We start from the raw sequence: 25,337 nt of genomic DNA, 5'->3' as shown, positions 1-25,337 counted from the left end.
TATTTATTTGCCATTAAAAGTTGGATATAATAATTAAGCATTCACAGTTATAACATACATACAAAATACGCCTCTATGTGTTATATTTATATGATTTTGAAGGAAACTTGTTAGCATTTTTTATTTTTCTTTTGCGGAAGTTTTGGGGAAGGTTCATATTTCTAAAACACTACTATCACATTTTGCACAATATTCGCTTAAAGATATCGAGCCCTAATCGCCAAAAAACGTTATGTAAATTTTTTCAAAATTTAACTTTTGATGCAGAAATTCATTTAAATACTCTAAGATGTTGTTTTTATAAAAAAAACAACGCAGAAATAATGTCGCATGCGTTTTTTGGTGGTCGGAACTCGATATGTACTCCATTAAATATGTTGATACACATACACTTACAATCATATTATTGAATGTACATACATACATACATATGAATTAGAAAACTTTTGACTATTAAAAAGTATGTCACCCCTATCGCGAGTGTCGACTAGTATTAGATAAACGACTATTATTCGATTATCGCTTTTCCATGGTAGTCGACACTCGCAATAGGCGTGTGTATGTCTATTCGCTCACTTATTTAAACCAAACGCAAATCAATTTAACCCAAACGCAAATTAATTTAATTCAAACGGTAATTATTTTAAACCAAACGCAAATTAAATTAAACCAAATCCAAATTTTAATAATCCAAATAGAAATGCAACGCAACACAGCTATTACTATTATATGGTGTTTACATGAGTCGATTTTAGAGTTGATTAGTTGAATCCAAAGTTAGCAGCCTCCCAAATTCATTGGAAGCAATTAGTTGAAAGGCCGTTCACACCAGGCGATTATTGCTTCCAATTAAAATTGTTCCTTTCTTCCAACCAAATGGTACATATATACAGCGTGGCGACGAATAACTGTTACCCAGGTTTTTTTTTGAGAAATAAAAGGGTCCGTTATAGATTTTGGGGGAAAACGTATTTTATTGTTAATTTTCCACAGATTTTACTTTAGTTGTATTAATTAGTTTTTAAATTTTGATCCCTATTTACGTTCGCAGGTCTTCGTCAGTTACTTTATTCAATATCTTCTGTAACCATAGGCTAATTTTCTCCATTTCGAGTCCCTTCGAATAGACTCGGAACTGGTGACTAGGACGGCCATTTATTCGAACAACCTTATACAGTTTTTCTTGGTTTTTGTAATTTTTTGTACTAAGCCTAAGAAAAAATACACCTGAGAAAGACTTGCGTGCCAAATGAACTTTTCTCTCAAAGTTTACACTGCTGGCAAATGTAAATAAGGATTAAAATTTAAATTTCCAACGACGATACATTTTCTCCAAAGTCTCGACGAATGTGTCTACATAGTTCACAAAATTCCTAAATTATTATATATTAATGTTAATTACTTTGAGTCAAGGATTTTTTGACTATAGCTTCAAACTACAAGTAACTAATCGATAGTTTAATTTAATTTCCGGTTGGGTTATATTAATTTGCGTCTATGTTAAATTAATTTGGTTTGGTGTTCGAAATTTTTTTTGTATGGAAGAAAATAAAAACACTATCCGCAAATTATCAAAAATCAACGGGAATTTTTAGCTACTTGAAACTTGCACTTTCTTAAGCTAGAATTTAATGGGCTATAAAACTGCATACTTAGATTTTTTTTTGGAAAAATTAAAATAAAAAGTTTGTTGTAAAATTTTGTTGAATTTTTCAAATTTTGCTACAAAGTTTGAAATTTGGACTTGTGTGGTTTCTGTTAGACAAAAGAGATCAACATTAAACAAACAATGGAAAAATAGCCAAAACTGGTCAAAATGTCGTGTCCCTATTAATTGTCACATGGCTGTATGTATGTACTTTGAATACACAGTGATCGCAATTTCGATGATTTCACGAAAATCGGGCTACGATTATATTAAAAAAATATTACTGCTAGGCGTGACCCTTAATCCCCCACCATAAAAAAAAAAAATTGGCGGCTCTTTTAATCCGCAATACTGCAGTCTGTCAGTGTACAATTTTAATCGGATCTATTGCGATGTGATTCCTGATTAACGTTGTCATCTATGTATCATTTGCTCTTATCTCGTATAATAAGAGCACTCATATTAAAAGAAAGATAAAAATCATTATGTAACTATTTTATTACATAGATAGAAAAAAATAAAACATAACAAATAAAGAAAGTACATTTTATTTTCTTTAAACAACCTTCATAATCTAATTGTTCTCAGAAACAAGCTTAAAAAAAACTTCTTGCATACATCAGGGACATGACTTAAAAAAATATTGTTGTGTGTAAACCTATACTCATCGCTCACTTTTAACTAAAAAAAAAGACTAAAAAAGACTAAGCTTGTAGTACTTTAAGCATACTCCTCCGCACAGCGTACATGCTTAAAAAACACTTAAACATTATCATCATAGTTAGAAGCAGAAAAGCGAAACATATTCAAACGATTACTTATGAGTTCTGATTTGGTAGCTGACTCCAACCGACCGTTTATGAATTTTAGAATTTATACAATTTGGCAACAAGGAATTATATAGCTTTTCGTTTTTTCATTTGCATTTTCTTTAACATTGGCATTGGCGAGGTTTATTGAAATTTATCAGTGAGACCCCGTGCTTTAATAGCGAAGTCGCTAAGATGCTTTTGTAGCAGACGTTTGTTTACCTTCTCCCTGCAACGAAATGCAATTCATATAAGATGACTTTACTTTATTTTATTATTATTATTATTTTACCTTATAACCTGAGCGACGAATTTCGATTTCTCAGCTTCGTCGACAAGCTGTGTAGGAAAGTTAGGTACCTGCATCACTGACTTTAGCCAAGCAACCAATTCAGCTGGATATTTTTTGTTGATCGACATGAAAATATCGGCGAATTTCTCCACTTGTTGGCGCGGAGTAATACAACCTACACACAGAACCGCCGTGCGGAGGATCTCCTCGCCTGCATTCAATACCGCCTGTGTCATGCCTGTATAATTTCGCGATTGCAGTACAAAATGTGAAAGGAACTGCACACTGGTCCGAATAGGCCCATTCTCGGGCAAAGTCATCGCTTTTAATGCATAATATATTAGTTTATCATAAGCAATGGCCTTATCATCGAGCGCTTGTGGCAACTTTTTAATGATTTGCATGAGGCAAGCGTAGAACATTTCTATAGTGTCGGCGATATTTGAGAAAGCGTTCTCCGGCGTTGACTGTAGATAAAAAAATAAATGTATACACCTTAAACAATATTTTTTATATTGAAACTTCATAGCAGCAGAAGCAATTTAGAAAATCGCCGCGAAAAAAATGTTGATATTTCTCGCTCTTTTTCTTCACGCTGCATTAATTTTGAGATTGAATTATACAAAATAAAGATATCGTCGTTTAAAGTACAAAACCGCGTATCGTCATTCTGCAAAACCGCGTAACTGACATTTACTTCCAAAAATTGGATTTGCTGACACAAGCTCTTGGCTCAATCCTTATCCATTCGTACTGAAATATACTAGCCAGAAATTCGATTGCTTTATAAAAAAGAGAACCATTTTGAAGTATGAGTGCTTTTACACTCTAGAAAATAATTTATGTAACCCCACAAACGCGGTTTTGCAGTATCTTGATACGCGGTTTCGCATTTTGTTGATACGCGGTTTTGTACTTTAAACGACGATATGTACATATAAGGATTAAACTTAGATTGAGACTATTACTCGGACTGAGATTAAGAAAAGACTGTTAACTCCCTTCTACTGGGTAGTTAAATTCATTTGATGTCAAACCAATAAAATAGTCCCAATCAGAAGTCTTTAACTTTTAAAAAATTTTGCAGTAGAAAGCATACAAAAAAATTAATCGAGAGAAGTTTTATTTCTGTAGTTACAATTTTATTATTGCTATTTATGTAACTCACCTCGAACAACTTAAAACTGTGAAGTACAAATTCTACCATAAGTTGTTGCATCAGAGACTTGCACCCCTCGTCCTTGTAAAAGATTACAATGGCCTATTGCAAATTCAAAACAAAAACAGCTTATTTAATTTATACGTTTTATAATGAAATATTAAAACTTGTAACCGTTTTCGATATCTCCAGTGTGGGTGCACAGCAGCGAGTTTGGAAAATAGCTACAATAAAGCAACAGAGGTCTTGCAACATGGGTCGAAAACTAGATTTGAGATTGACTATTGCATGTTGCAAGGCAGTACAAGCAGTCTATATAGAGAAAGCATTAACATTTTAAATTAATCAATGAACACCCTTCTTTTAGTATTGTAATCCGTACCTCAAGGACGTCTAATTCTTCCACCCAGAGCTCAGCAATTTGTCGAAATATTGGCATTGTTTTCTGCATCACAATTAGTACAGGCTGCACATTTTCCAGATCTTCAATTTGATCATCTTCATCTAAGTCTGTATTCAACGAGGAAAATAATGTTGATATCATGTTCAGGCGAAATATTGTACGAACGCGTGCTGCAGGCGTTCTCTTTAAATTCAAAAAGGAGGGCACTTTTAACATATTTACATCAAATTTATAATCCTTGCATTCTTACGCTTTCACTCTGGCAAATTGCTTGTAGCTCCTCAAAGCAAGGGCTCACTATGATGTCTAAATAGTTTGGTATATTAGCAGCTGGAAGTAAACTCATTAGTTTACCGATGCTGTACATTAAACGCACACAATCAGAATTTTTCATTTGACCCGAAGCTAATGACGATTGGCAAGCATTTAAGAGTGGTTCAGCATATGGTTTCATTTGCAGTTGACACACACAGCAAAGCTCTTTAAGTCCCAACGTGGCCTGGGCAGACATGTTAGAATTTAAACCACGAACCAACAACTCAATAGCGGGCGGTATATATGTCGGATTCTCTTTTAACCACTGACAATATGAACCAACAGTTTCTAGAGCGGTGCCAAGTAGCTTTTCGTTCATTTTACTGTAAGGAATTTCTGAGAGAACACGCATCAACTTCGGTATCTGTTTTGATTCTTCGGCACCGAAATGCTCGGCTACCGATTGAAATGAGTATATGCAAGCTTCCAGTTTTGTCCACTTTGTAGGAGTTGTTTGCAATTCGGCTATAGTCTCATCAAGTACATTCGCTAGTATGTCGAGTATATACTCATGTAAAACGTCATAACAATACATCTAAATAATAAGATATATACATTATGGACAAAGTAAACATACGACAATATTTACGTAACCATTAGAAAAACAACAACACTTACAAACGTATCCGATATGTCTTGACGGTAACAACGAAAACTTTCCAAGTCATCTGAGGTCCATTTGTCAATAGAATTCTCATCCGGTTGTTCCGATTTTCGTACCAAAATGCGCGTGAGATGCGCATACAATGGTTTTATATACTCCCAACACTTTACTCGCTCCTCTTCATTGTGCATAGCAAAAACCTCATCTTGTAGTAAATACCAAAAACCCATAGCCATGCTACTGCACGACTCCTCGACTGGATAAATCCCCGGTTTATCGGTGCATTGTAAAATTTCATTAACAAGTCGTCCATATAGGCCCGAAAGTTCCGGATCTGTTGTAGTTATTCCCCTCAGCAACAACTGCGAATGCCTTTCCACGGCAGACACAAATAGTGTGTAAATATTGACTACAATGTCTTCGTTGTTATTATCACGCTTCCATTCTATTTTAGTGATATCGCAAAGCGAATCCAAAAACATTTTAATAAGTATAAATGCTGTTTTCGGATATGCGTGACAATCTGGCTGAATAATTACACTAAGTAATGTTTTCAGGCACGTCTCGGCTAACTCGTTTTCATCGGCAGACATGCATCCGTCTCCATTCGGATCCTGTACACAGGGCCAGTAACATTTGTTAGTGACTTTAAGCAAAATAGCTGTAATATTCTGACAATTCTCAATGGAGAAACCAATATTCCTATAAACGGGGATAGTAAAGCAAAGCCCAATTTTCGTAGATATAAGTCGTTTACTTACTTCACCCAAGTGCCAACACATTTAACAGCACGGGTCATATTGCTGAAACATTCGCTATCCCATTCACGCTCAAGTTGCATATTTAGATAAGCTTCAGTGGTTTCCATTACTAATGGAGCACGTTTGGCTACTTCAGCTCGTAAAGTCGTCCTTTTAACTGAAGTGAAAATTGCTTGCATCTGTGCGATAATCAATTGCTGAAAATTAATATTGCTCAAATTGTTATTGAAATAACACACACCTCTTCTGGGATAGCCTGTAGAACTTCTAACATTATCCATAATTGCATTTCTTTGTTAACGTTTGGTATATGCTGATTCTGAAATGTATTTATTACATCCTCTATGGCGGTTGACCACTCCGCGAGCATATGTACTATAAATGCACTGAGCTGCAATATTCTTTTATCAGCATATGAATACATCCGATTTTTAACGTTTACTTACAGCAATGCACAGCCGATTAAGGACTAATTTTGGACCACACGCGAATTGAATGATTTTCTCTAAAATTTTTTGCTTCAGTTCTTCGTGATTTTCGGCTGGGACCTCATGCCAGTACTTCATAAGTTTGGAGTGTAACGTTACGGCGCCAAAAAACTGCACCTCTTGACTCTATACTTAATGTTCATTTCAGTGTCTCTTCAGAGTAATAAATTAATCCAATAACTTTACCTTGCCGAGTTCCATTAGCTGCCATGAAAATTGCCACGCCTGTGGACTGCTTTGAGCTTTCGTCAGCCATTCGTGCGTTATGGCCTGCTGTTGGGAAGTTGAGCGGTAAAATACAACCACTGCCTCTTCCAAACGTGAAATGTCTATTGGCTCCATAATGGGTCTGATTCAATACTCTTATAGAGATGCAGCTTTGCTTCAGGAAAAACTTCTTGCACTGAAATGGTGCACCTGTAAGCCAGATGGCTCTTCTAATAAATGATAATAGTTTTCCTCTCTACTTGCTACGGCCACCAAGAAGAAATTTTGTTTCTGAATACAATTCTTATTTACAAAAAAGATGTATCTGAGTTGGATAAAAAACGACGTTCCTCAAACACCCAGATAGAATTTATTGACACAATCGAGCCTAAAGTGTTCCCAATTTCAGCCAGACAACGTTCACAATAAAACTTTTTACATAATTNAAACACACCATTTTTTACACTAGTTTTGTTTAAAATAATGATCACTTTTTATCCACAGACGCCAACAATCGGCACTTGTTGACAAACACTTGGCACTTACAAACACTTTTTATTATTGATAAGGACACTTTCACAATAAGGCACGTCAGTATCTTACACATTCACTGAATATTTTATATTTTGCACCTCCATTTATGTATTTTCTAAATTAAAATACATTTTTTCAATCACTTGTGCAAAATAATCACCGACATTCACATTTGCCGCTTTTCTTCTGTTTTGCTGGCATTTTCCGCATTCGAGGCAGGCTTTATGGAGTTCTGCCGAGGTTGGGCATGCCTGGTTTAGAAAAATTCGATAGTGGCTGAAAAATGAAACCATCGATACTATATATCGATAGCCCTATCGATAGTTTTCCATCACTAATTGTCGTCGTCAGTGCAATTTGTGTGACACCTTGGTGAAAATTTTATTCTGATTTAATTTACAAAATAACTGCAATAAATTATGTAAAATTGCCTTAAAATAGATGCTGCAGCTGAAGAACAAGTTATAGCAGTAAAAATTTTACAGGGTGTATAGCTAAAGCTGCTGCAAAATATTCATCATTAGCTGATTAGTTGGCTTTTTGTTTTGGTTTGAATAAGAGAAAAAGGTGCAGCAATGTCCTCGTCGGCCATATATGTGCTTGATGTCAAAGGTAAAGTTTTGATCTCCCGCAACTATCGTGGCGATACCATAGATATGGCAGCTATTGACAAGTTTATGCCACTGCTAATGGAACGAGAAGAGGAGGGTCTTATAACTCCAATATTGCAGACGGCTGATAAGTAAGTAAACCAATTGTAAACCTAATTTTTGAGGTTAATCTAAAACAATTATTATTTTATCATTCAGCACATTTGCGTATATAAAGACGAACAATCTCTATATTGTTTCAACAACTCCCCGAAACAAAAATGTTAACATTGCTTTAGTGTTTGTTTTTCTACATAAAATTGCACAAGTGTTCGTGGAGTATTTTAAAGAGTTGGAAGAGGAATCCATTCGCGACAATTTTGTTATTATATACGAACTACTTGATGAGTTGATTGATTTCGGCTATCCGCAGACGACAGATTCCAAAATTTTGCAGGAGTATATTACACAGGAAGGTCATAAGCTCGAACTCCAACCCCGCCCACCTCTTGCAGTTACCAATGCGGTTTCTTGGCGTTCTGAAGGCATTAAATATCGTAAGAACGAAGTATTTCTTGATGTAATTGAATCGGTAAATCTATTGGCAAACGCCAATGGAAATGTGCTGCGCAGTGAAATTGTTGGCGCCATAAAAATGCGTGTTTACTTGTCTGGCATGCCAGAATTACGATTGGGATTGAATGATAAAGTATTATTCGAGAGTACAGGACGGGGAAAATCTAAGTCAGTAGAATTGGAAGATGTCAAATTTCATCAATGCGTGCGTCTATCTCGTTTCGAGAACGACCGAACCATTTCGTTCATACCGCCAGATGGAGAGTTTGAACTGATGTCCTATCGACTTAACACTCACGTAAGAATTTAGGGAATTTTTCGGAAAGGGTAATCTTTTTATTCTTGCTAAAATATTTGAACAGGTAAAGCCTTTGATTTGGATTGAATCGGTCATTGAACGACATGTGCACTCCCGTGTTGAGTACATGATAAAAGCCAAGTCGCAATTCAAGCGTCGCTCAACTGCAAACAACGTCGAAATAGTCATTCCCGTGCCTGCAGATGCAGACTCTCCTAAATTTAAAACAACAATAGGCAGTTGCAAATATGCCCCCGAGCAAAATGCTATCATATGGACTATTAAATCATTTCCTGGTGGAAAAGAGTACTTAATGCGCGCACATTTTGGTCTCCCAAGTGTTGAAAGTGAAGACAACAATGAGGGAAAACCACCGATTCAGGTTCGCTTCGAGATTCCTTATTTTACTACATCAGGCATACAAGTTCGTTATTTGAAAATCATCGAGAAAAGCGGCTACCAAGCGCTGCCCTGGGTGAGGTACATAACTCAAAATGGCGACTATCAATTGCGCACTAATTAAGAAAATCAGCAAAAGAAATGTGTATTCTGCACACCCTAAAATTTTTACAGTTAATGATTATTATAAAAAATTTTAGAGAATATTTTTCTCATTTTATTATGTCAATGTATTAGATGACAATATTTGAGTAACAAATTCATTTCTTTTTACTTGGCTATAATCGCCATTGAAACAAACTCTTTCATTCCTGGTAATAATGACCCATTCGCAGATATGAACTAGCACTTTCTTTAAATCATAATTGATTTTGTAATTTATTCAGTTTACCTAATTAAAGTGGCAATTGATGTATTAGATGACAGCCGATGTATTTAATGATTTAAATAGTTTTATTTTTTACCCCATAACAAGAAAACCTTCAAAGTTTTAAAAAATACGATGCAAATTATATTGGTATATATTAATAAACAGTTACAAACACAATCACTCTATATTCATTTGCTACATGAACCCCCTGCAAATACCTAAATTGTACATATATCGCTAGCATGGAGTGAAAAGTTAAGTATACTTTTTTTTTGTTAACTTACACGAAGGCAGCTACGACAAAAAGAAATATTAATTACACATTACATTCGAATCCAACTTTATGATTTCTATCCGTTTATATTCAGTTAATCGCAAATCCAAAGAAATTTTAGAAAATTCTATAATGCTGGATTTCCGCTCGACATTAAATGGCAAAAATTACAAATGACAAAGTCGGGCATTAAAAAGGAATCGTGTTATTACATTAAAAAAATAGTCATTGGGCCTCCGCACACTGGACTGCTCGGTCCGCCTAAAACCGGTTTTGTGTGGATAAGAGGGGGAAGGGAGTTCGAGTTTACCTCGCTCATTTCAGTCCGCGAAAATAGCGGATTGACGGTGGACTGACACGCACACATAGGCAACATGTTTTCTATTTCGTTTTGTTTGCATGTTCCACATGCACTAAGCCAATCATGCGTAGTTCATGTATACAAAACTGAAACCTGTTTTCGGCCGACTGCCCAGTCCAGTGTGCGTTCGAGTGGTGGACTGCTCAGTCCGACTGAGCAGGCTAGTGTGCTCAGGCCCNGTTTTTAAATGACATACATTTTTTGTCATTTCAATGCCTAGCGGAAATTCAGCATAATGAATAGAAGTATACAATACTTTTCATTAAAGGAATTGTTTTTTTTTTTCTGTACAATTTTTTAAATCATGACTTGATCCAGTTTCACTCTAAGCAAGCGTGTATGTACATATTTTAGCACATATGCAGTCAATTTTGAATAGGTTCCTTAAAATTAATAAATGCACTTTTACTGAGTCCCATAAGTTGTGCCAAAGCCTTTGTTATATCGGAATGACCCGGCATGCTGTAAGCCGCATATATGTACATGCATTTAAGCCTTAAAGCTTTTCACTGGGTAGTGATTCTTATGCTTATTGATGTGTTCTTCTATTTCCCTCATTTGTTCTGCCAAATGTACAGGCATTTCACAATAAACACCTTCAAACATTTCTTTCCAATTTGGTTTAAGTTTCTTCTCAGAAACGCCGATTTGTTTTAAAACTTGTTTGCGGACTCCCTTTACAAATTCTTGTTCTTCGGCCTCGTTGAACCAGCCTTTTCGAACCATGTAGCTCTTCAATTTGGAAATAGGATGGTTTACGGAATTCCAAACTTCAATTTCATCCGCTGCTCTATAAGCTGTACTGTCATCTGATGTAGAATGGTGGCCGATGCTATACAATAAGATATATGATTAGTTTATGTAAATGAACAATGAAGGTGGTGCGAACCGATAAGCCATAGCCTCAAAAACCACAGGCTTGTTTTCGCGAAGAACATATTCACGGGCCAACTTCGTCGCGTTGTACACAGCGAATACGTCTGTCCCATCTACACGAATAGTTGCCATGCCATACCCGTAACCACGGGAAGCTATACCGTCGCCGTTATATTGTTCGTGTGATGGAGTGGAAATGGCAAATCCATTGTTTCGACTGAAATTAAGAAGTTTTAGTTACATTTTGTTTTACTAACAAGCGCTATAATGCAATACCAAAACAAAATAACTGGACATTCAAGAGTTGCCGCGAAGTTAAATGCCGCATGAGCATCTCCTTCAGAGGCAGCTCCTTCTCCAAAGTAACAAACAACGCAAGCATCATTTTTGGGTCTCAACTTCATCGCATATGCGGCACCCACCGCCTGCGGCATCTGCGTCGCTGTTGAATAAGAAATATGTAAAACATCAATAGATTGAGTTTAAGTCTTAACGCATACATAAAGGGCTAGAGATGGTCACAAAGTTCAGTTCTTTGCTGCCATAATGAACTGGCATTTGCTTTCCACGCCCGACATCGTCACAGTTACCATAGCACTGATCAATGAATTGATCGATGCGGAAACCACGCCAAACTAGTACACCGGCTTCACGGTATTGCCCATAGATCAAATCTCTCATTTCTAATGCGGCTGCACTACCAATGTGAGATGCCTCCTCACCAAAATTTGTCATATAAAATGAAATACGCCCCTGGCGCTGTGATTCATACAGAATTTTGTCCAAAGTGTTCAACAAAACCATGTCATTGAACATCTTCTGTACGACTTCTTTGCTTAGTTTGGGATCTTGAGATTCATTTGCAATGTGACCATCACTGTCCATGACGCGATAAATTGGCACAGGCTCATAGTCAGTGTGCAAAATCAACTTTAATTCTGATATGAATGGCGCTTTAGCTCCTGGAAACTGAGCTTGGTCATCAGCGTGCACGGTGCCACTACACCTAAACTGATTTGCTCGAGTCAAAACCTGCTGGTGAAAATGAAATTTCTTACCACTAGCGACCTTGAGACAACAGACAGTTTGACTTACCACTCGAAGAATCTGTTGCTGACTTCTAGGACTGAAAGAACGGGTAACATATTTTAAGGAGTTGCGAATAAAGGACATGGCAGAGGATTTTCTGTTTTAAAATAAAAAAAGGAAGAAAATACCAAACGAAACGAAACACATATGAACAAAGTAGTAAACACAGAATATAAAGTAATAAACCTTTTTAAGAACTTTTGGGGGGTAAAATCCGATCAGGGTTGATAATGACAAGGAGCATGAATTTGCTGATTCAGAGTTGCATACAAAATTACTGTGGTATGAAAGGGGGCAACAACCGTACTAAGGCAGAGTGCCACAGGTAATTTCGTAAAGCAACACTTTTCTTTTCATTTTAAAAAGATAATTGCTATTTATTTTCCAATATTCAGATATCCAGCTTGTAGCTAGAGGCAGTGGCTTGTGAGGTTCACTAAAATCTACTCATCACATTGGAACAGCACGGGATAATGGACCATTGAATGTGTTGGCTGAACTTATGACCGCCATAACCAACGCACTCTCAAACCAAATGCGTTTCTTGAATTTATTCAATTCATAGCAATTGCTACTGTATGTGTGTATGATTCATATTTGTGATATTCTATAATTTGATGTTAAGTATTTTTGAGGAGTTCCACTCAAACTTGGGTGTGCTTAACGCATGCGGTGGCAGGAATTGGAGTCTCTATAACTTAACAAACCTTGTTTGTCTTTGGAATAAAGATCTAAATAAAATTTAGAGTTTTCTTCGATAAATGCACAAAATTCACGTTTTTTAATAAAAAATACGATATGAGTTGCCAGTTTATAGAAACATAAGCGTTAATTATTAAATTCAGTTTACTTAATCTAAGTTTAAACTGGCACTGAAAAACTGGGCCTAAGCGGTATTCTTTATACCAAGGATTACTTAAAAAGGTACGGCCATGAATGCAATGCTATTGATTTAAAAGAGAACTCAGATTTATTTAAATATTTTAAAAGTACAATTTACAAAGCTTAAGTTAAAACGTATTTATTAATTTATATATTGTTCGTGCCCGTATATTTTCGCAGTTATCTGCATTTTTTTGTTAATTCCGATGTTTAAATAATACGCATGTAAATATAAAAATACAAGGCTTGGTCATTGAATGTTAAATGTATGTAAATAGTATTTTGCACTGTTTAGTATGTCTGGCCTGTCACACGGCCAGTATTTATTGACGTGATCCAAGTATCGCGATATTTATTGACGGTGTAGCATGCAGTATTGATGGATCGTGACCCATATCGCAAAATTTCTAAAAATTTTGAAGTCTGGATCGCGAATTGCAATACCGTCAATAAATATTGAACGTGTAGCACTTTCAAAACGCGATCCATAGATTTCGTCAGTACATTTTTTACTCTCATAATGCGAACATCGAAAACGTATGCGCTCTGCCTTCGCTCTCGGGGCTTAAAATCTTTCAAAACAAATTGAACGAATTTTAATTGACATTGGAAATTATGCATTTTCTGTAAATTATACGTACACAAGTAATTTTTAACAAAAAAAAAAAAAACCGACTTAAAAAAAAAATATATCTATATCTATATATTTCATGATCCAATGATCGGATCTAAACCAAATTAGTATGGGACCACCTCCGAGACACTACCTTTCCGCAAAAATAATTATTGAAATCGGTTGACGTGGTGCAAAGTTATGCGGTAACATACATAAAAAAAAAAAAAACAAAAAAAAAATATTCCGACGAACTGATAACCTCCTCGTTTTTTGGAAGTCGGTTAAAAATAAAAATGTTTTCTTGTGTCATAATAAGCGTTCAGCACAAAAATTATGCAAATACTGACACGATAAATATTGAACATGTAGTATTCGTGCGCTATCCATCAATCCATCAATATGCATCGCGATCCAAATATCGCGATAATTACTGACCGTGTGACAGGGTCCTAAGTATATTCCGAGATCTTACAGGGTATTTATGTATGTTTTCAGAAATTTTTGAGTATTTACAAATGGATGGATTTCTTACGGAGGCTCAATTTTGGGCCGGCGTTCTTATTTTGATGCGAAATTATCACGCAGTTAATAGGAAAATTTTTGCCTGTATAATACATAAAGTGCTTAGAGTGAATAAGGAAATTGAAAAATGTTTCGAAAGGGATGATTGTCGGTTGCATGATATATGGAAATTTCGGAACAATGTGGAGAATGTGCACGAAACCACGGAAGCTGATATGGAATCTGTTCTCCATAAAATCGGAGAATCTGATTACACCCGTGAAGATTGCGATGGATTTCTAATACTTTTTAAATTCTTGACAAAGAAGTTGCACAAGAATATCGAGGCTGTAGGAAAAATAGGTAAATGAATTACTATTGTGAGGTTAAAACCGTATTAAGTTTTTCAAATTATTTTGACTAGATCTTGTAAAAAAAACATACACCTGTAAGTTTCACTGTGATCATCTAGACGATTTTTCCGTTTACTGGGCCAATGGCGAATTGTCTTTCAATGCATTCACTGACGGTGGCGTACTGGGCAAGAGCAAAGGATGGATTGACTTCGTTTTGAAACCAAAACTGTTAAAGTGGTGCACCAATCCAAGTACGCTTCTGTTTGGAGAGAGAAGTAAGCACACCAAATCCCTGCAGTTAGTTGACATGGAGGAATACAACGAGCTTTACAAGATGCTCAAGTCTAAATACGCTGAAAAAGCATTTAATGTAAGAAACTTAGATTTAAACCAAATACATTTGGTCTGCACGTATCTACATAAAACAAAGTTTGAAAAACTCAATATTCACATTCCTAGTGCTGGAACACCGCAAAAGAATCTACCGACCCTATGAAATTCATATACGAGGATTTGGCGATAGCTGCTTATTTAATTTCCTTATGGCGCCGCGTTGGTTCACCAATTGGGTTTGCCGATTTGGGTTGCGGCAACGGCTTATTAGTATATTTGCTAAGCGAAGAAGGGTTTAATGGCTATGGATATGATGTACGTGCACGCAAAATTTGGTCCTATTATTCAGCATCGACGCGATTAATTGAGGAGACAATTGAACCACATAAATTTAAGTTGCCAGAAGATGTAGACTGGTTAATTGGAAATCATTCCGATGAACTTTCCCCATGGCTGCCCGTTTTGGCCGCCACCAGCGGTTTTCAAATGCGTTACTTTCTTCTGCCCTGTTGCGCATATGAGCTGTCTGGCATAAAGTTTCAACGGCGGAATACGAGTACCAGCGTATATCAAGATTTTTACGCCTACTTGCAAACTATTTCACAAAGTTGTGGGTATGATACATGGAAAGATCGTTTGAAAATTCCAAGTACAAAGCGCCTGGCACTCATAGGAATTGATCGTACTTGCTCACAAAATGAATATGAAAGAAGGCTTGAGGAGATAGAAGCGTTTGTGAGAGAAGAGCGAATAAAATATGGCAATTGCACATCGAATGCGGACGTGAAGTTACGTAACAGACATGAAGCAGTGCGAAATTGTACCCAAATCGAAAAGAATATTATAGATTCATTAGTTTTAAAAATATTTCATCAACTCTTGTCTGCTGCTAGCAATATACCCACAGATAAAGATGAAAGTAAATGGCGGACAGGCATCCGTCTGCGTATGTATGAAATTGTCAAAAATCTAGAGAGGACCGATCTGCAAAACATCAAAGCCGAATGTGGTGGTATTAAAACTTTGCTGCGGAATAAACATGAAATATTTGAGTTTTTAGGGGAAGATTTTATAGGAATACGGAAACCACTTGTCCAAACACCAAATTCTAAGGCTAAACAAACGGTCAAAAAGCGTGTCTGCTTCTTTCATCTGCATCATCCAGATGGCTGTCCCCTATCATCTGAGCATTGCACGTTTATACATTAACCATTTATACGTAATTCCAAATAAGAAACTACATTATCTTTGTATTTCGTTAAGATTTTAATAGAAGGTTTAATTCCTCGCCTACTATATACATAAATCATGTACATACATACATATATACGTCAAGAAAAGACTTATGCATTTATAAATGGTATATAGCAATTACTTTTATATTTTCTCAAACTCTTTTGATAAAATCGCCTCAAGTCGCTAGCGTTGTTGATATCATACGATTCTAAATTTTTAATTAGTGAATTTGATACCGTACTTTGACTTTACGTTTGTATTATCATAACGAATCCTAACCGCCAAAAAGACGTAAGCGACATTTTTTTTTTTTTTTATACAGAAATAAATCTATACATTCTAGGCATGGTACAATAATTACAGGTATCGTCTTCCCAGAGAGCGCATATTCCGATCTGCCTTATTTGAAAAACATTGTTGACCACACAAAGGTTTACTGCTACGTATACCATATATGTACACGTATTTTTTTAAACAAAGCTTCTTGCAGAGGACTTAATTAATTTGCAAATGCCGAAAGAAAACATTTGCTTTTTAAATAAACTCAAAATTTGTATGGCTCACTTCATTTCAAACGTTTTTTATTTTGTTTTGAAAAATTATAGAAATTACATTGAGCGAAAGCAAAAAGCAAAGCCAAATAAAAGTAAAAGAATCAACATTGAACTGCGTCAAAATGAAAATAAGGGAGCACGAATTTCGATGTGAAGCAAAACTCTCTGGGAAGACAATACCTGTAATTATTGTACCATGCATTCTAGGAACATTTCTACATCAAAAAGAAAAATGTCGATTACGTCTTTTTGGCGGTTAGGGCTCGATTACGTCTACGACCTAATCGTAAAATACCAAGTAACTAAATTTAAATAATAACATTTTATTAGCAAGTACTGGATATATCCTTATTTGCCCTCAGGTTTCCTTTTTAAAACTTGCATTGATCGTCCTTGTGCACGAATATTAACGTGAGCTGTCTGAGCTATTACTGCGCCGGCGTCGACGAATAGGTGATCGTGATCGGCGCCGAGGCGAACGCCTGCCGCGGGGAGGCGAACGCCTTCCGCGATTATTAAATCGGTTAAACATCGGCGGTGAGCGCCAGCGACCAGCTGGACGTCGCATTGTGAGTGAAGGGCGCCTAACAGGAGGACGAATTTTTAGTGCTTGTACCGGCGATACAGTAACCTCTTGACCGTCAATTTGCCCGCCATCCATCTGTTTCATAGCCGTCTCACATTCTTCCGGCGTAGCATACTCCACATATGCCATGCCACGTCCGAAAGAAGGATGATAGCGGTCCGTCGGGAATTCAACATTTTTAACCTCACCAAAGCAACTGAAAATTTCGATGACATGTTCCTTGGTTACGTTGCGGGTTAATCGACCAACATGAATACGCGTCGGCTTTGGAGTGGCCGATCGCGAGCGGGTCCGATCTCGTCGCTTGGCCGGCGGACTGCGTTCACCGGAGCTGCGAACACGGCGACGTGGAGATCGTGACCCCGAGCGTGAGCGGGAACGGCGATCGCGTTCTTTTGAACGTTCGCGCTTGGCAGCTGCGCCATCTCCTCCACCACCGCCACCTCCACCTGCACCACCTCTATCGTTTGATGTACGTCGTGCACGATCCCGATCTTTGGAACGCGAGCGTGTCCGCGATCGCCGTCGATCGCGTTCATTTCGCTCTCTGTCTCTATCACGATCGCGCTCATTGCGTTCACGGTCGCGTTCCCGATCCTTGGAACGAGACTTGTCCTTGCGAATCTTGCTCGTGGCACGGGGCGATTTAGAGCGACGCGGAGAGCGCGAACCACTCTTACGAGCTGCATTTGAGTTTCCCCCACCACCACGACGTCGGTTGTTAACGCCGCGTTCAGAATCACTTGATGATGACGAAGAAGAAGAGGATGAACCACTGGAACTAGAAGAGCTAGAGCGTGATCCCGATCCCGAGCTACTTCGAGAAGAGCTGCTGTCTGACGAACTGTGGGTAAATATGAAATAACGTTAACAAAAAAATATTTGGATATTTTTATACCGAGACGCACCTGCCACTACTATCGCTGCTGGATGACGCTGAACCGCGTCTTCTGCGGTCACGCTCCCGACCACGATTCGAATTCGACGAGGAGCTAACTTTTGGCTTCACATCTTTCGTCGACGATTCTTTGCCATCCTTCCCATCTTTTTCCGCCTCGGCAGATGGCGAACGCTCATGAGCCCTGGATTAAATACACATTATCAATCGGCGACTATTATTTGCAAACGCTTGTAATAAGAATAATTTTACTTACATCTTTTAGTATCTTCAGATGATTTTGTTTTTATTAAATAGTTTGATTATTTAAAGGAGTGCGGAGTAGGCGAAAATTTTCAGTAAAATGGCCACAAATACGCGTTTATTTTCCGTTTTTGGTAGCCGACATGAGTGGAAGTGAGACAACTATTATTTTGATTTCGAACACGTGGGATGGCATTGCCAGGTAATATTTTGTTTGTCGAAATTGAGTAGGGGCCTTCACACCCTCTTAGGTACTTTGGCATAACAGTGGCTACACACGACGAACATTGTGCGCGCACCGCTCGGCTTGTGGTGCAAGTTCGTCGTTTGTTAGGCGGTTCACGAGCATGCTCGCAAAAAATAAAAAAAAGGATGCTCGTCGTTTGTAGCGTGGCTAAGTGCAGAATACGGCCCGTTAAGCTAGAACAAAACGAAAAGCGGGCGTGGTCAAAGAACCTAAATCTATAAGCAGAGACAACACGTTATAATTGTAACGAGTGGAAACATCAGGAGCGTGCTTTCTCTTTTGCCCAAATACGTTCTTTGACGTGGTCCACCTTTTTCTTAAATTTAATGATATAAACATTTTTTTGGTGCAAACTTATATTTTTAGGATATGGAGTAGCGAAGGGGGAATTTTCGAAAATTTAAAATGGCTATATTTCGAAAAATTCCTGAGCGAGCTTGAAAAGGTTGGTATCCTTGGAAAGGTAAATAAAATCCATATATGTAATATGTCCAAATGCCGCTTAGCTGAATCAGCTGAAAACAAGGGCATATAAAAGGGTGGCAACCCTATTAAATAAAATAAACCCTACTTTCCTTCTGTTGGTCAAGCCAATTTGTTTGACACCACATATTTGAAAATCAGGCGAACGGTGTAAATATCATAATTTTAAAATCAGGTGGCAACCCTATTAAAAAAATAGAACCTTTCTGCACATCTAGAGGCCCAAGCCCCTTCCTTTGACATCTCATTTTTGAAAGCGAATGAGCGGTGCAAGTCTTATGCAACTAACAAAATTTCATAGAATAGTATCTCTAGCCACAACCTGCTATGGAGCTTCAGGTTAAGTTTATGTAACACTCGCAGCATTACTGTACAGTTGCACTCGACAGTAAATGCAGTAGTGCTTGATGTTTTATTAAAGCAAAGGGCTCATTCACTATTTGCAGTAGTCCGCCTTTGACAGTATTTGAAAGCTCTGAGGAAGTGAAGTGAAGTATAGCGAAATTGGCAAATGTTTTGATCGCCCTTTCAAAACCGTTTATGCAGCCTAATACGCACCAATAGGGGTGATGATAAGTATAAAGCAAAGAATATCGAGGTCTTATATTCAATACCCTCTATCAGCACTTTTCATTAAAATGAGATTCTGATATAAAATTCCACCTAAAACTTCACTGTCATCGGTGATATTAACGCTGACCTTGCATCACGCTTGACAGAAGAATTTACTATTAAATGGCAAAGTGCTTTAAACTATGGTAAATTTCGTCGAAGTGTGGTGGAACGGAAAAATCTGTGGTGGTGCATTTCGTCGACGAGTGTTATATTTGCTCGACCGCAACTCAATAATTTTTGGCGACAATTAGTTCACACTGAAAATGCGCCTTCTCATTCATATATGTTCTCTGGTTGAGCTTTGAACTAACTTTAACGGGCCATAGATGTTACAACTAGAAAATATTGGGTGACCCTAATGATTATTCATAATTGATAGCAAGCGACTGAAGCCAGTGCTGGTTAATTTCAACGGATGTGTTGAAATAAGTTGCTGGTTTGGTGAAATCAAACGCTCGAGTTTTGTTATGGAAGCGAACATCGCAAACAAATCACGTTCCTCTTCTTTTTTTCTATATTCTATGGAATTACTACTCTATGAAATCAGCTGTTTCTCGCGATGTTTGTACGCTGAATTGGTCTCTTGCTGCTCTCCTAAAATGTCGATGCACATATGTATGTTACATATGTATGTATATGTGTGTATGATGACCCCCCATGTATACTAAAAAATTTTCAACATTTATTAGCAAATACAAGAAATTTTTCCGAACTCTCAACAGACGTATTTGAGACGCAGGTGTAACTGGAACATAGTGTAGTGATTAATTTTTAATCCTGTAAATTGGAAAAAATATATAATAAAAAAGCATCTAAAATATTTAAAACGATTTATTTCACGTTTCTATTTCGCATTAATTTCAGTAAGAAATGTTAAAATATAAAAACTGATGTTTATTTGGTCATTCCCAGACCGATAAGTATGTATGTATTATGTGAAAAAATCAAGCAAAGTGTTAGTGTGGCGTATAAAAACGAATATATACAAATGAACATACATATACATATGTACATACATATATTATATGTAGACACGATTAACGAAAAAACTGGAAAAACAACTCTTACAACAAAAAAATGTGTAATCGCGTTATTGAATGAAATTTTTCATTAGGTGTAAGGCAGATTGAAAATAAATACTTGAAATATTTTAAGGAAGTATATATTAAATGTACATTTTTAAGTGAATGTTCATATGCACAAGCATACATACATATGTATATCAACGTACACACATTACGACATAAAATCAAAAGTATGTACATATCATGTGGCGAAAATCTCTAGTTCTGAACTGGTGCGCTTCTAGTACATTTAGATCCAATACCGGTTCGCGACGAATCTCTTTTGCATGCAAACAACTGGCGAATTTAACATTGCGTTTTCCTAGGAACTGGTCCTAAATTCAATAGTTCCGAACCAGCTCTGTAAAATCGACAGACGAAAGAAAAAAGTATCATGACTTCAATTTTTTAAATTATTTTCCGTTTTTCGATGGTTCCGAACTAGTTCTAACTTCGACAGATAAGATCTAGTTCGTTCTGCATTCCTTTTTCTATAGTTTCGAATCATTTCGAAATTCGTTACCTTAGATATATGTAGATTTCTAATGGAAAAAGTGAAATAAAATAGTTTTTTAAGAGTACCACATTTCGCTGATTTTCGACTGGGGGGATCCAGATATTATCGGACTGGTTCGCTTTTGGCGATAAGGATCTAGTATGGAGCTAGAAATTTTATTCACTAGTCCGCGGTTTCCCTGCAGGGTACATATTTACATACGTGTGTATAAGAAAGGGAGTGCACAGTGCAGCAACATATCAACGCAGACAGCTGTACGCATGTGTGGGTATGGGTAAATAGACATTTATTCGTACTAGAGGGCTGCATAAATGGTTTGCTTATTTCACTATATGTACTTCACTTCACTTCCTCAGAGCTTTCACTACTACTGCAAATAGCAAATCAAAACTTTGCTGTAATAAAACGTCAAGCACTACTGCATTTATTGTCGAGTGTAACTACTGTCCAGTAACAGTGCAGTAAAATTCTATTCATGTAAATTGCAACAACTTACCCCTATCTATACATATTAGGAGCGTTCCTTATCTCCCAGAAATAGTCAGAAAAAGTCCGAAGTAGTCAGATTTAGTCCAAAAAGCGTTCCTTAACTCGGAAATGACAGCAAAAATGAGAGAGCAACAGTCAGTGAGAGTGACTCTCATCAGTCCGAAGTAGTCAGATTTAGTCAGAAGAATTTTTTCTGGCAAAATCCTGAAAAGTGTCAAACTGAACTGTTTTAAATTAACGGAAATTAAAGAATACGCTAAAAGTGAGAATAATCTAAAAAGTAAAAGAAATGAATTGAAATTGGAAGAAGGCAAAAAATAATTGATATATGTAGCAAGTGTTTATTGTGCTTGTGCTTGTGTGAATGTGTTTTGTACATACAATTCTTTTCTTATTTGACGTTAGTTTTGTTGTTGCCATTCTTTGGACTAAAAATTTGTTTTTTTGCGTTCCTTTACTTTTCCTGTTATTCTCTTTTAGTGAGCGCATTTTGCTTACGTTCTGGCATTTTGACACTTTTCAGATTTTAGTCCAAAAAGATAAGGAATGAACCTATAATATGCGGAGGGATTTCAAACAATCATAATTTTTCAAGTTTTTTCTCTGTTTTAAATAAAACTGTATTAGAAGATATACCACCAGTTGCCTACACACTGAGTCAGCTGGGGTCGTTGGATCGAATCCCACTGAAAGAAGTCTGATGAGGAAATGTGGTGATTTCCGAAATAGCTATCACTTCTACCATTTTCATAAATTATTGTTGCTTTTCCACTATAGTTTTTCATTAAAAAATGGCCTCATGCGCAATAAAAATTGTTGAATATAATTGTTATAAGGCCATAAAATAAAAAAAAAACTAAAAACAAAATTTCATGGATTCGACCATGATAAAAATATTTATAAGGTACAATCGCTGAGAGCCAACTTTAGGAATTTCGACGTTTGCCAGCATTTTGAAAATTTCTCTCGCCGTCATTTCGCATTTGTTTGTTTTTATTTTCACACAAACCAAAGAAATATATTTCTGTCGAAACAACAAAATTTGAATATACATACATATGTAAATAAATAAATGGAAGCAATCGTCTGTAATGGACTTCTGCCCGCATGTTAAGGCGAAGCTTTTGGCTTGCATTTGAAGATATTTTACCTTAAAGGCACTTTTGCAAAGAACTATCTTGTGCTTACATTGGGTCAGGTGGTGTGGCAAAAAATGAGTCGAGCATACATAGGGGCGCTTTGGCAAATCCATTTTCATAACACCACAAACCTCGATCCATTTTTTCTGTATATACGATAGTTGCGGGAACTTGAAGATCTTTATGTGGGCAGCCGTTTCCATTTTTTTTAGTTTTTCAATTTCTGAATAAATAAATATTTTATTATATATATATTAGAATTATTTCGAGGGAGTAAACTCAAAATGCTAGCATACGTCACAAAACTCCAATGGCGGGACGAATTGAGCGAGCGGTTTTACCTTAAATATTTTTATCATGGATTCGACGCTTTAGAAATGTCCGAATTTTTTTCCACAGAAATCTGATCACCATAATTATACGGCAATAGTCATCATGATAAAAATATAACAAAGTAAAACCACTGAGAGGCAATCTGACGTTTGCCAGCAATATAATTTAAAAATTCAAAACTCAAACTCACACACACATTCTCTATCTCTAAGAATTTGTAAATTTTTTAACTTCCCTCTAAGTTTATGCTTCCATAGTGCTTTCATAGACGATAAGCCACTTTTTAATTATTCGTTTGTTCATATGTTCTCTAAAAAGGATCCAAATTAAAGCAACATCCTAATATCTATAATAATATCTAAAGAAACACTGCATATAATGCCAAATTTTTTGCGGTAAGGTAATTTAAGGTATTTTAAATTAGTACACACTTATTAACAGCCATGCTAATTCGATGAATTAAGTAAATTTACCTTGCGTGTTGTTATTTTTTAATGCATAAAAAATTCCTTTAAAAAATAATAAAATTTCCAAAACAAAAACTTGTTAAGGTGGCAGTAATACTCGAGCAATTTACGAAAAGTATAAACGTCATAAGCAAATTTCAATGTGAAACTACCTTTTTTTTTGTATCATGGTTAAGGCCGACGAATTGAGAGAAAGAATTTACCTTGTAATGTTTTTATCATGTTTGCACCATTCTTTCGAATTTCAGAAATGAGAGACCAAATAAATACCTTAGCCTGGAGATAAGCGATAAAGGTTTATTTTTTTAATTAAGAACTTTTTCCATCGGCATAGCTTGATTTGAAATTTGATGGAATTAAAAACCTGCACTATGAGAGAGCTCCCTTCACTCAGAAACGGCTGCACGCTTTTAGATAACATATGGCACTCGGATCAGCTATAGGTCTGAAACATTTGGAATATTTTTTAGGTTTTTGTAATTCAAGGTTGGGTGTTTTAACGCCATGCGGGTTCAGTAGTTGTTCTTAACTTTTGATTCTTTGATAGAGAAAAGCTTATTTATAAGATAAAGTACTTTATAAATATGTACATATGTTTTTAATTAAAATAATCAGCCTTATCATGAGTTTCATTTTCCACGAACCGGTTCACTTTTCACTTTTTGTTTCCATGTACATATTTACTAAAGGCGGATGACAAATTTTCGGATGAATTTTATTCGGGCGGAACTCAGGATAAGGCTGAATAATTGATACTTGTATCACGGCGTTCTAACTTAAAATGGCAAACATTGAACATGTAAACTGCTTGTTGTTTTATTGTACCCGCTGTACTGCCCCGCAATTTTGCTGTAATTTAGTGTAAATCACTATTTGCAGTAAGCAAACAAATACTGTCATTGCATAGTGAGCAAGCCATGAGTTTCACTTCATTTCTTATCAAGTGCATATGTTTCATTACTGCATTTACTGAAATGTGCAATAACGTACAGAAAAAGTAAAACCATTTGCGCAGCCCTCTAATTCGTAATTCTAAATGTATGAACTATGTACATATGTACATTCATGCATACATGCATAAGTGCATTGCGATGACAAGGGGTCTGTGGATCACAGCGCAATTACAGCTGAGCAGTTTATTGCACTCTTCAGAATTTCGATACTCAACTAAGTAATTTTCGATTTTTCTGCCATATTTACTCCTAAAAGGTGGGTACGCTGCGAATGTGTCATACTTCTTTACCCTGAGTTTTTTGATGAGGTTTTGCATGTGAGAGAAATGTTGTTATGAAAAGCGAAATTTTGCTAATTCGCACTTCGAAATTCGTTGCACTCTCTCACGTTCTCCCCTTTTCTCTGTTATATGCAGTGTTGCCATGAACAAATTTCGGATAATTTTAAAATGCATTGACGATGCTATTAATAAAAACTTTTATATAACTATTTGTATAAACATTTTAGTTTATATAGCGATTTTCAGTAACTTTGTCCTTTCTTTTACATTTGTAAGGTGTTTTAAACCGATAATATTAAAACCTGAAATTCCCAATCGTAGAAAAGCAAATCGCTTATAAACGTAAAGAATATTACATAAAACTTTCATCAGTCCAACTCCGGCTACGCCACAGTATTTTTGCATAAACTCACTCCAAAACTTACGGAAAAGTCCATATTTTAAGCGTGTGTTACAAGAACCCAAATCATTGTACAAATAGCTGAACCGTA

General features: G+C 36.5%; 5 protein-coding genes across 6 annotated transcripts; 2 read left to right on the top strand and 3 right to left on the bottom strand.

Moving 5' to 3' along the window:
- Nucleotides 1-2,180: 2,180 nt before the first annotated feature.
- Nucleotides 2,181-7,093, bottom strand: cdm (importin-13-like protein cdm). Its single transcript, XM_017631623.1, has 11 exons — nt 6,666-7,093; nt 6,438-6,605; nt 6,233-6,382; nt 5,992-6,170; nt 5,245-5,932; nt 4,562-5,161; nt 4,291-4,494; nt 4,083-4,220; nt 3,918-4,010; nt 2,750-3,216; nt 2,181-2,686 (listed from the first exon to the last, which is right to left on the bottom strand). Exons 1-11 carry the CDS (start codon nt 6,819-6,821, stop codon nt 2,602-2,604), a joined length of 2,928 nt encoding a protein of 975 aa, XP_017487112.1. The 5' UTR covers nt 6,822-7,093; the 3' UTR covers nt 2,181-2,601.
- Nucleotides 7,094-7,531: 438 nt separating this feature from the next.
- Nucleotides 7,532-9,630, top strand: AP-1mu (adaptor protein complex 1, mu subunit). The gene is made up of 3 exons (XM_017631621.1): nt 7,532-7,962; nt 8,030-8,684; nt 8,749-9,630. The coding sequence occupies exons 1-3, from the start codon at nt 7,796-7,798 to the stop codon at nt 9,205-9,207; spliced, it is 1,281 nt and encodes a 426-aa protein (XP_017487110.1). The 5' UTR covers nt 7,532-7,795; the 3' UTR covers nt 9,208-9,630.
- A 553-nt stretch (nt 9,631-10,183) lies between these two features.
- Nucleotides 10,184-12,259, bottom strand: BckdhA (Branched chain keto acid dehydrogenase E1 subunit alpha). Of its 2 annotated transcripts, none has more exons than XM_017631620.1 (5): nt 12,060-12,259; nt 11,465-11,996; nt 11,241-11,406; nt 10,978-11,181; nt 10,184-10,920 (listed from the first exon to the last, which is right to left on the bottom strand). In XM_017631620.1, the coding sequence occupies exons 1-5, from the start codon at nt 12,135-12,137 to the stop codon at nt 10,578-10,580; spliced, it is 1,323 nt and encodes a 440-aa protein (XP_017487109.1). In that variant the 5' UTR covers nt 12,138-12,259; the 3' UTR covers nt 10,184-10,577. The 2 variants fall into 2 exon arrangements, with proteins under 2 accessions (XP_017487109.1, XP_017487108.1); XM_017631619.1 differs by having other exon boundaries at nt 11,465-11,999; nt 12,060-12,247.
- Nucleotides 12,260-14,005: 1,746 nt separating this feature from the next.
- LOC108375487 (probable tRNA (uracil-O(2)-)-methyltransferase) lies at nt 14,006-16,545 on the top strand. Its single transcript, XM_017631618.1, has 3 exons — nt 14,006-14,415; nt 14,477-14,778; nt 14,868-16,545. The coding sequence occupies exons 1-3, from the start codon at nt 14,037-14,039 to the stop codon at nt 15,948-15,950; spliced, it is 1,764 nt and encodes a 587-aa protein (XP_017487107.1). The 5' UTR covers nt 14,006-14,036; the 3' UTR covers nt 15,951-16,545.
- A 289-nt stretch (nt 16,546-16,834) lies between these two features.
- Nucleotides 16,835-18,423, bottom strand: LOC108375490 (RNA-binding protein with serine-rich domain 1-B-like). The gene is made up of 3 exons (XM_017631622.1): nt 18,272-18,423; nt 18,026-18,199; nt 16,835-17,961 (listed from the first exon to the last, which is right to left on the bottom strand). Coding segments are annotated over exons 1-3 (1,200 nt in total). The 5' UTR covers nt 18,274-18,423; the 3' UTR covers nt 16,835-16,937.
- Nucleotides 18,424-25,337: the final 6,914 nt, after the last annotated feature.

This window comes from Rhagoletis zephyria, unplaced genomic scaffold, assembly GCF_001687245.7.
Source record: "Rhagoletis zephyria isolate East Lansing unplaced genomic scaffold, Rhagoletis_zephyria_1.1 Rzeph_scaffold_09011, whole genome shotgun sequence".
In the NCBI taxonomy this organism is placed as follows: domain Eukaryota; kingdom Metazoa; phylum Arthropoda; class Insecta; order Diptera; family Tephritidae; genus Rhagoletis; species Rhagoletis zephyria.
This window is presented reverse-complemented; position numbering and strand designations above follow the sequence as displayed.

Bases quoted from the DNA above. Each gene is read 5' to 3' on its own strand.
- cdm (XM_017631623.1), bottom strand. From the start codon at position 6,821: ATGGAGCCAATAGACATTTCACGTTTGGAAGAGGCAGTGGTTGTATTT. The intron at 6,606-6,665 runs GTAAAGTTATTG...CATTAAGTATAG, and splicing joins AGCTAATGGAACTCGGCAAG to AGTCAAGAGGTGCAGTTTTT. The intron at 5,162-5,244 runs GTAAGTGTTGTT...CTTATTATTTAG, and splicing joins AAGACATATCGGATACGTTT to ATGTATTGTTATGACGTTTT.
- AP-1mu (XM_017631621.1), top strand. From the start codon at position 7,796: ATGTCCTCGTCGGCCATATATGTGCTTGATGTCAAAGGTAAAGTTTTG. The intron at 7,963-8,029 runs GTAAGTAAACCA...TTTATCATTCAG, and splicing joins ATATTGCAGACGGCTGATAA to CACATTTGCGTATATAAAGA. The intron at 8,685-8,748 runs GTAAGAATTTAG...ATATTTGAACAG, and splicing joins CCTATCGACTTAACACTCAC to GTAAAGCCTTTGATTTGGAT.
- BckdhA (XM_017631619.1), bottom strand. From the start codon at position 12,137: ATGTCCTTTATTCGCAACTCCTTAAAATATGTTACCCGTTCTTTCAGT. The intron at 11,182-11,240 runs GTATTGCATTAT...TCTTAATTTCAG, and splicing joins TGTCCAGTTATTTTGTTTTG to TCGAAACAATGGATTTGCCA. The intron at 10,921-10,977 runs GTTCGCACCACC...CTTATTGTATAG, and splicing joins TTTGAGGCTATGGCTTATCG to CATCGGCCACCATTCTACAT.
- LOC108375487 (XM_017631618.1), top strand. From the start codon at position 14,037: ATGTTTTCAGAAATTTTTGAGTATTTACAAATGGATGGATTTCTTACG. The intron at 14,416-14,476 runs GTAAATGAATTA...TATTTTGACTAG, and splicing joins CGAGGCTGTAGGAAAAATAG to ATCTTGTAAAAAAAACATAC. The intron at 14,779-14,867 runs GTAAGAAACTTA...TCACATTCCTAG, and splicing joins ACGCTGAAAAAGCATTTAAT to TGCTGGAACACCGCAAAAGA.
- LOC108375490 (XM_017631622.1), bottom strand. The intron at 17,962-18,025 runs GTGCGTCTCGGT...ATTTACCCACAG, and splicing joins AGCAGCGATAGTAGTGGCAG to TTCGTCAGACAGCAGCTCTT.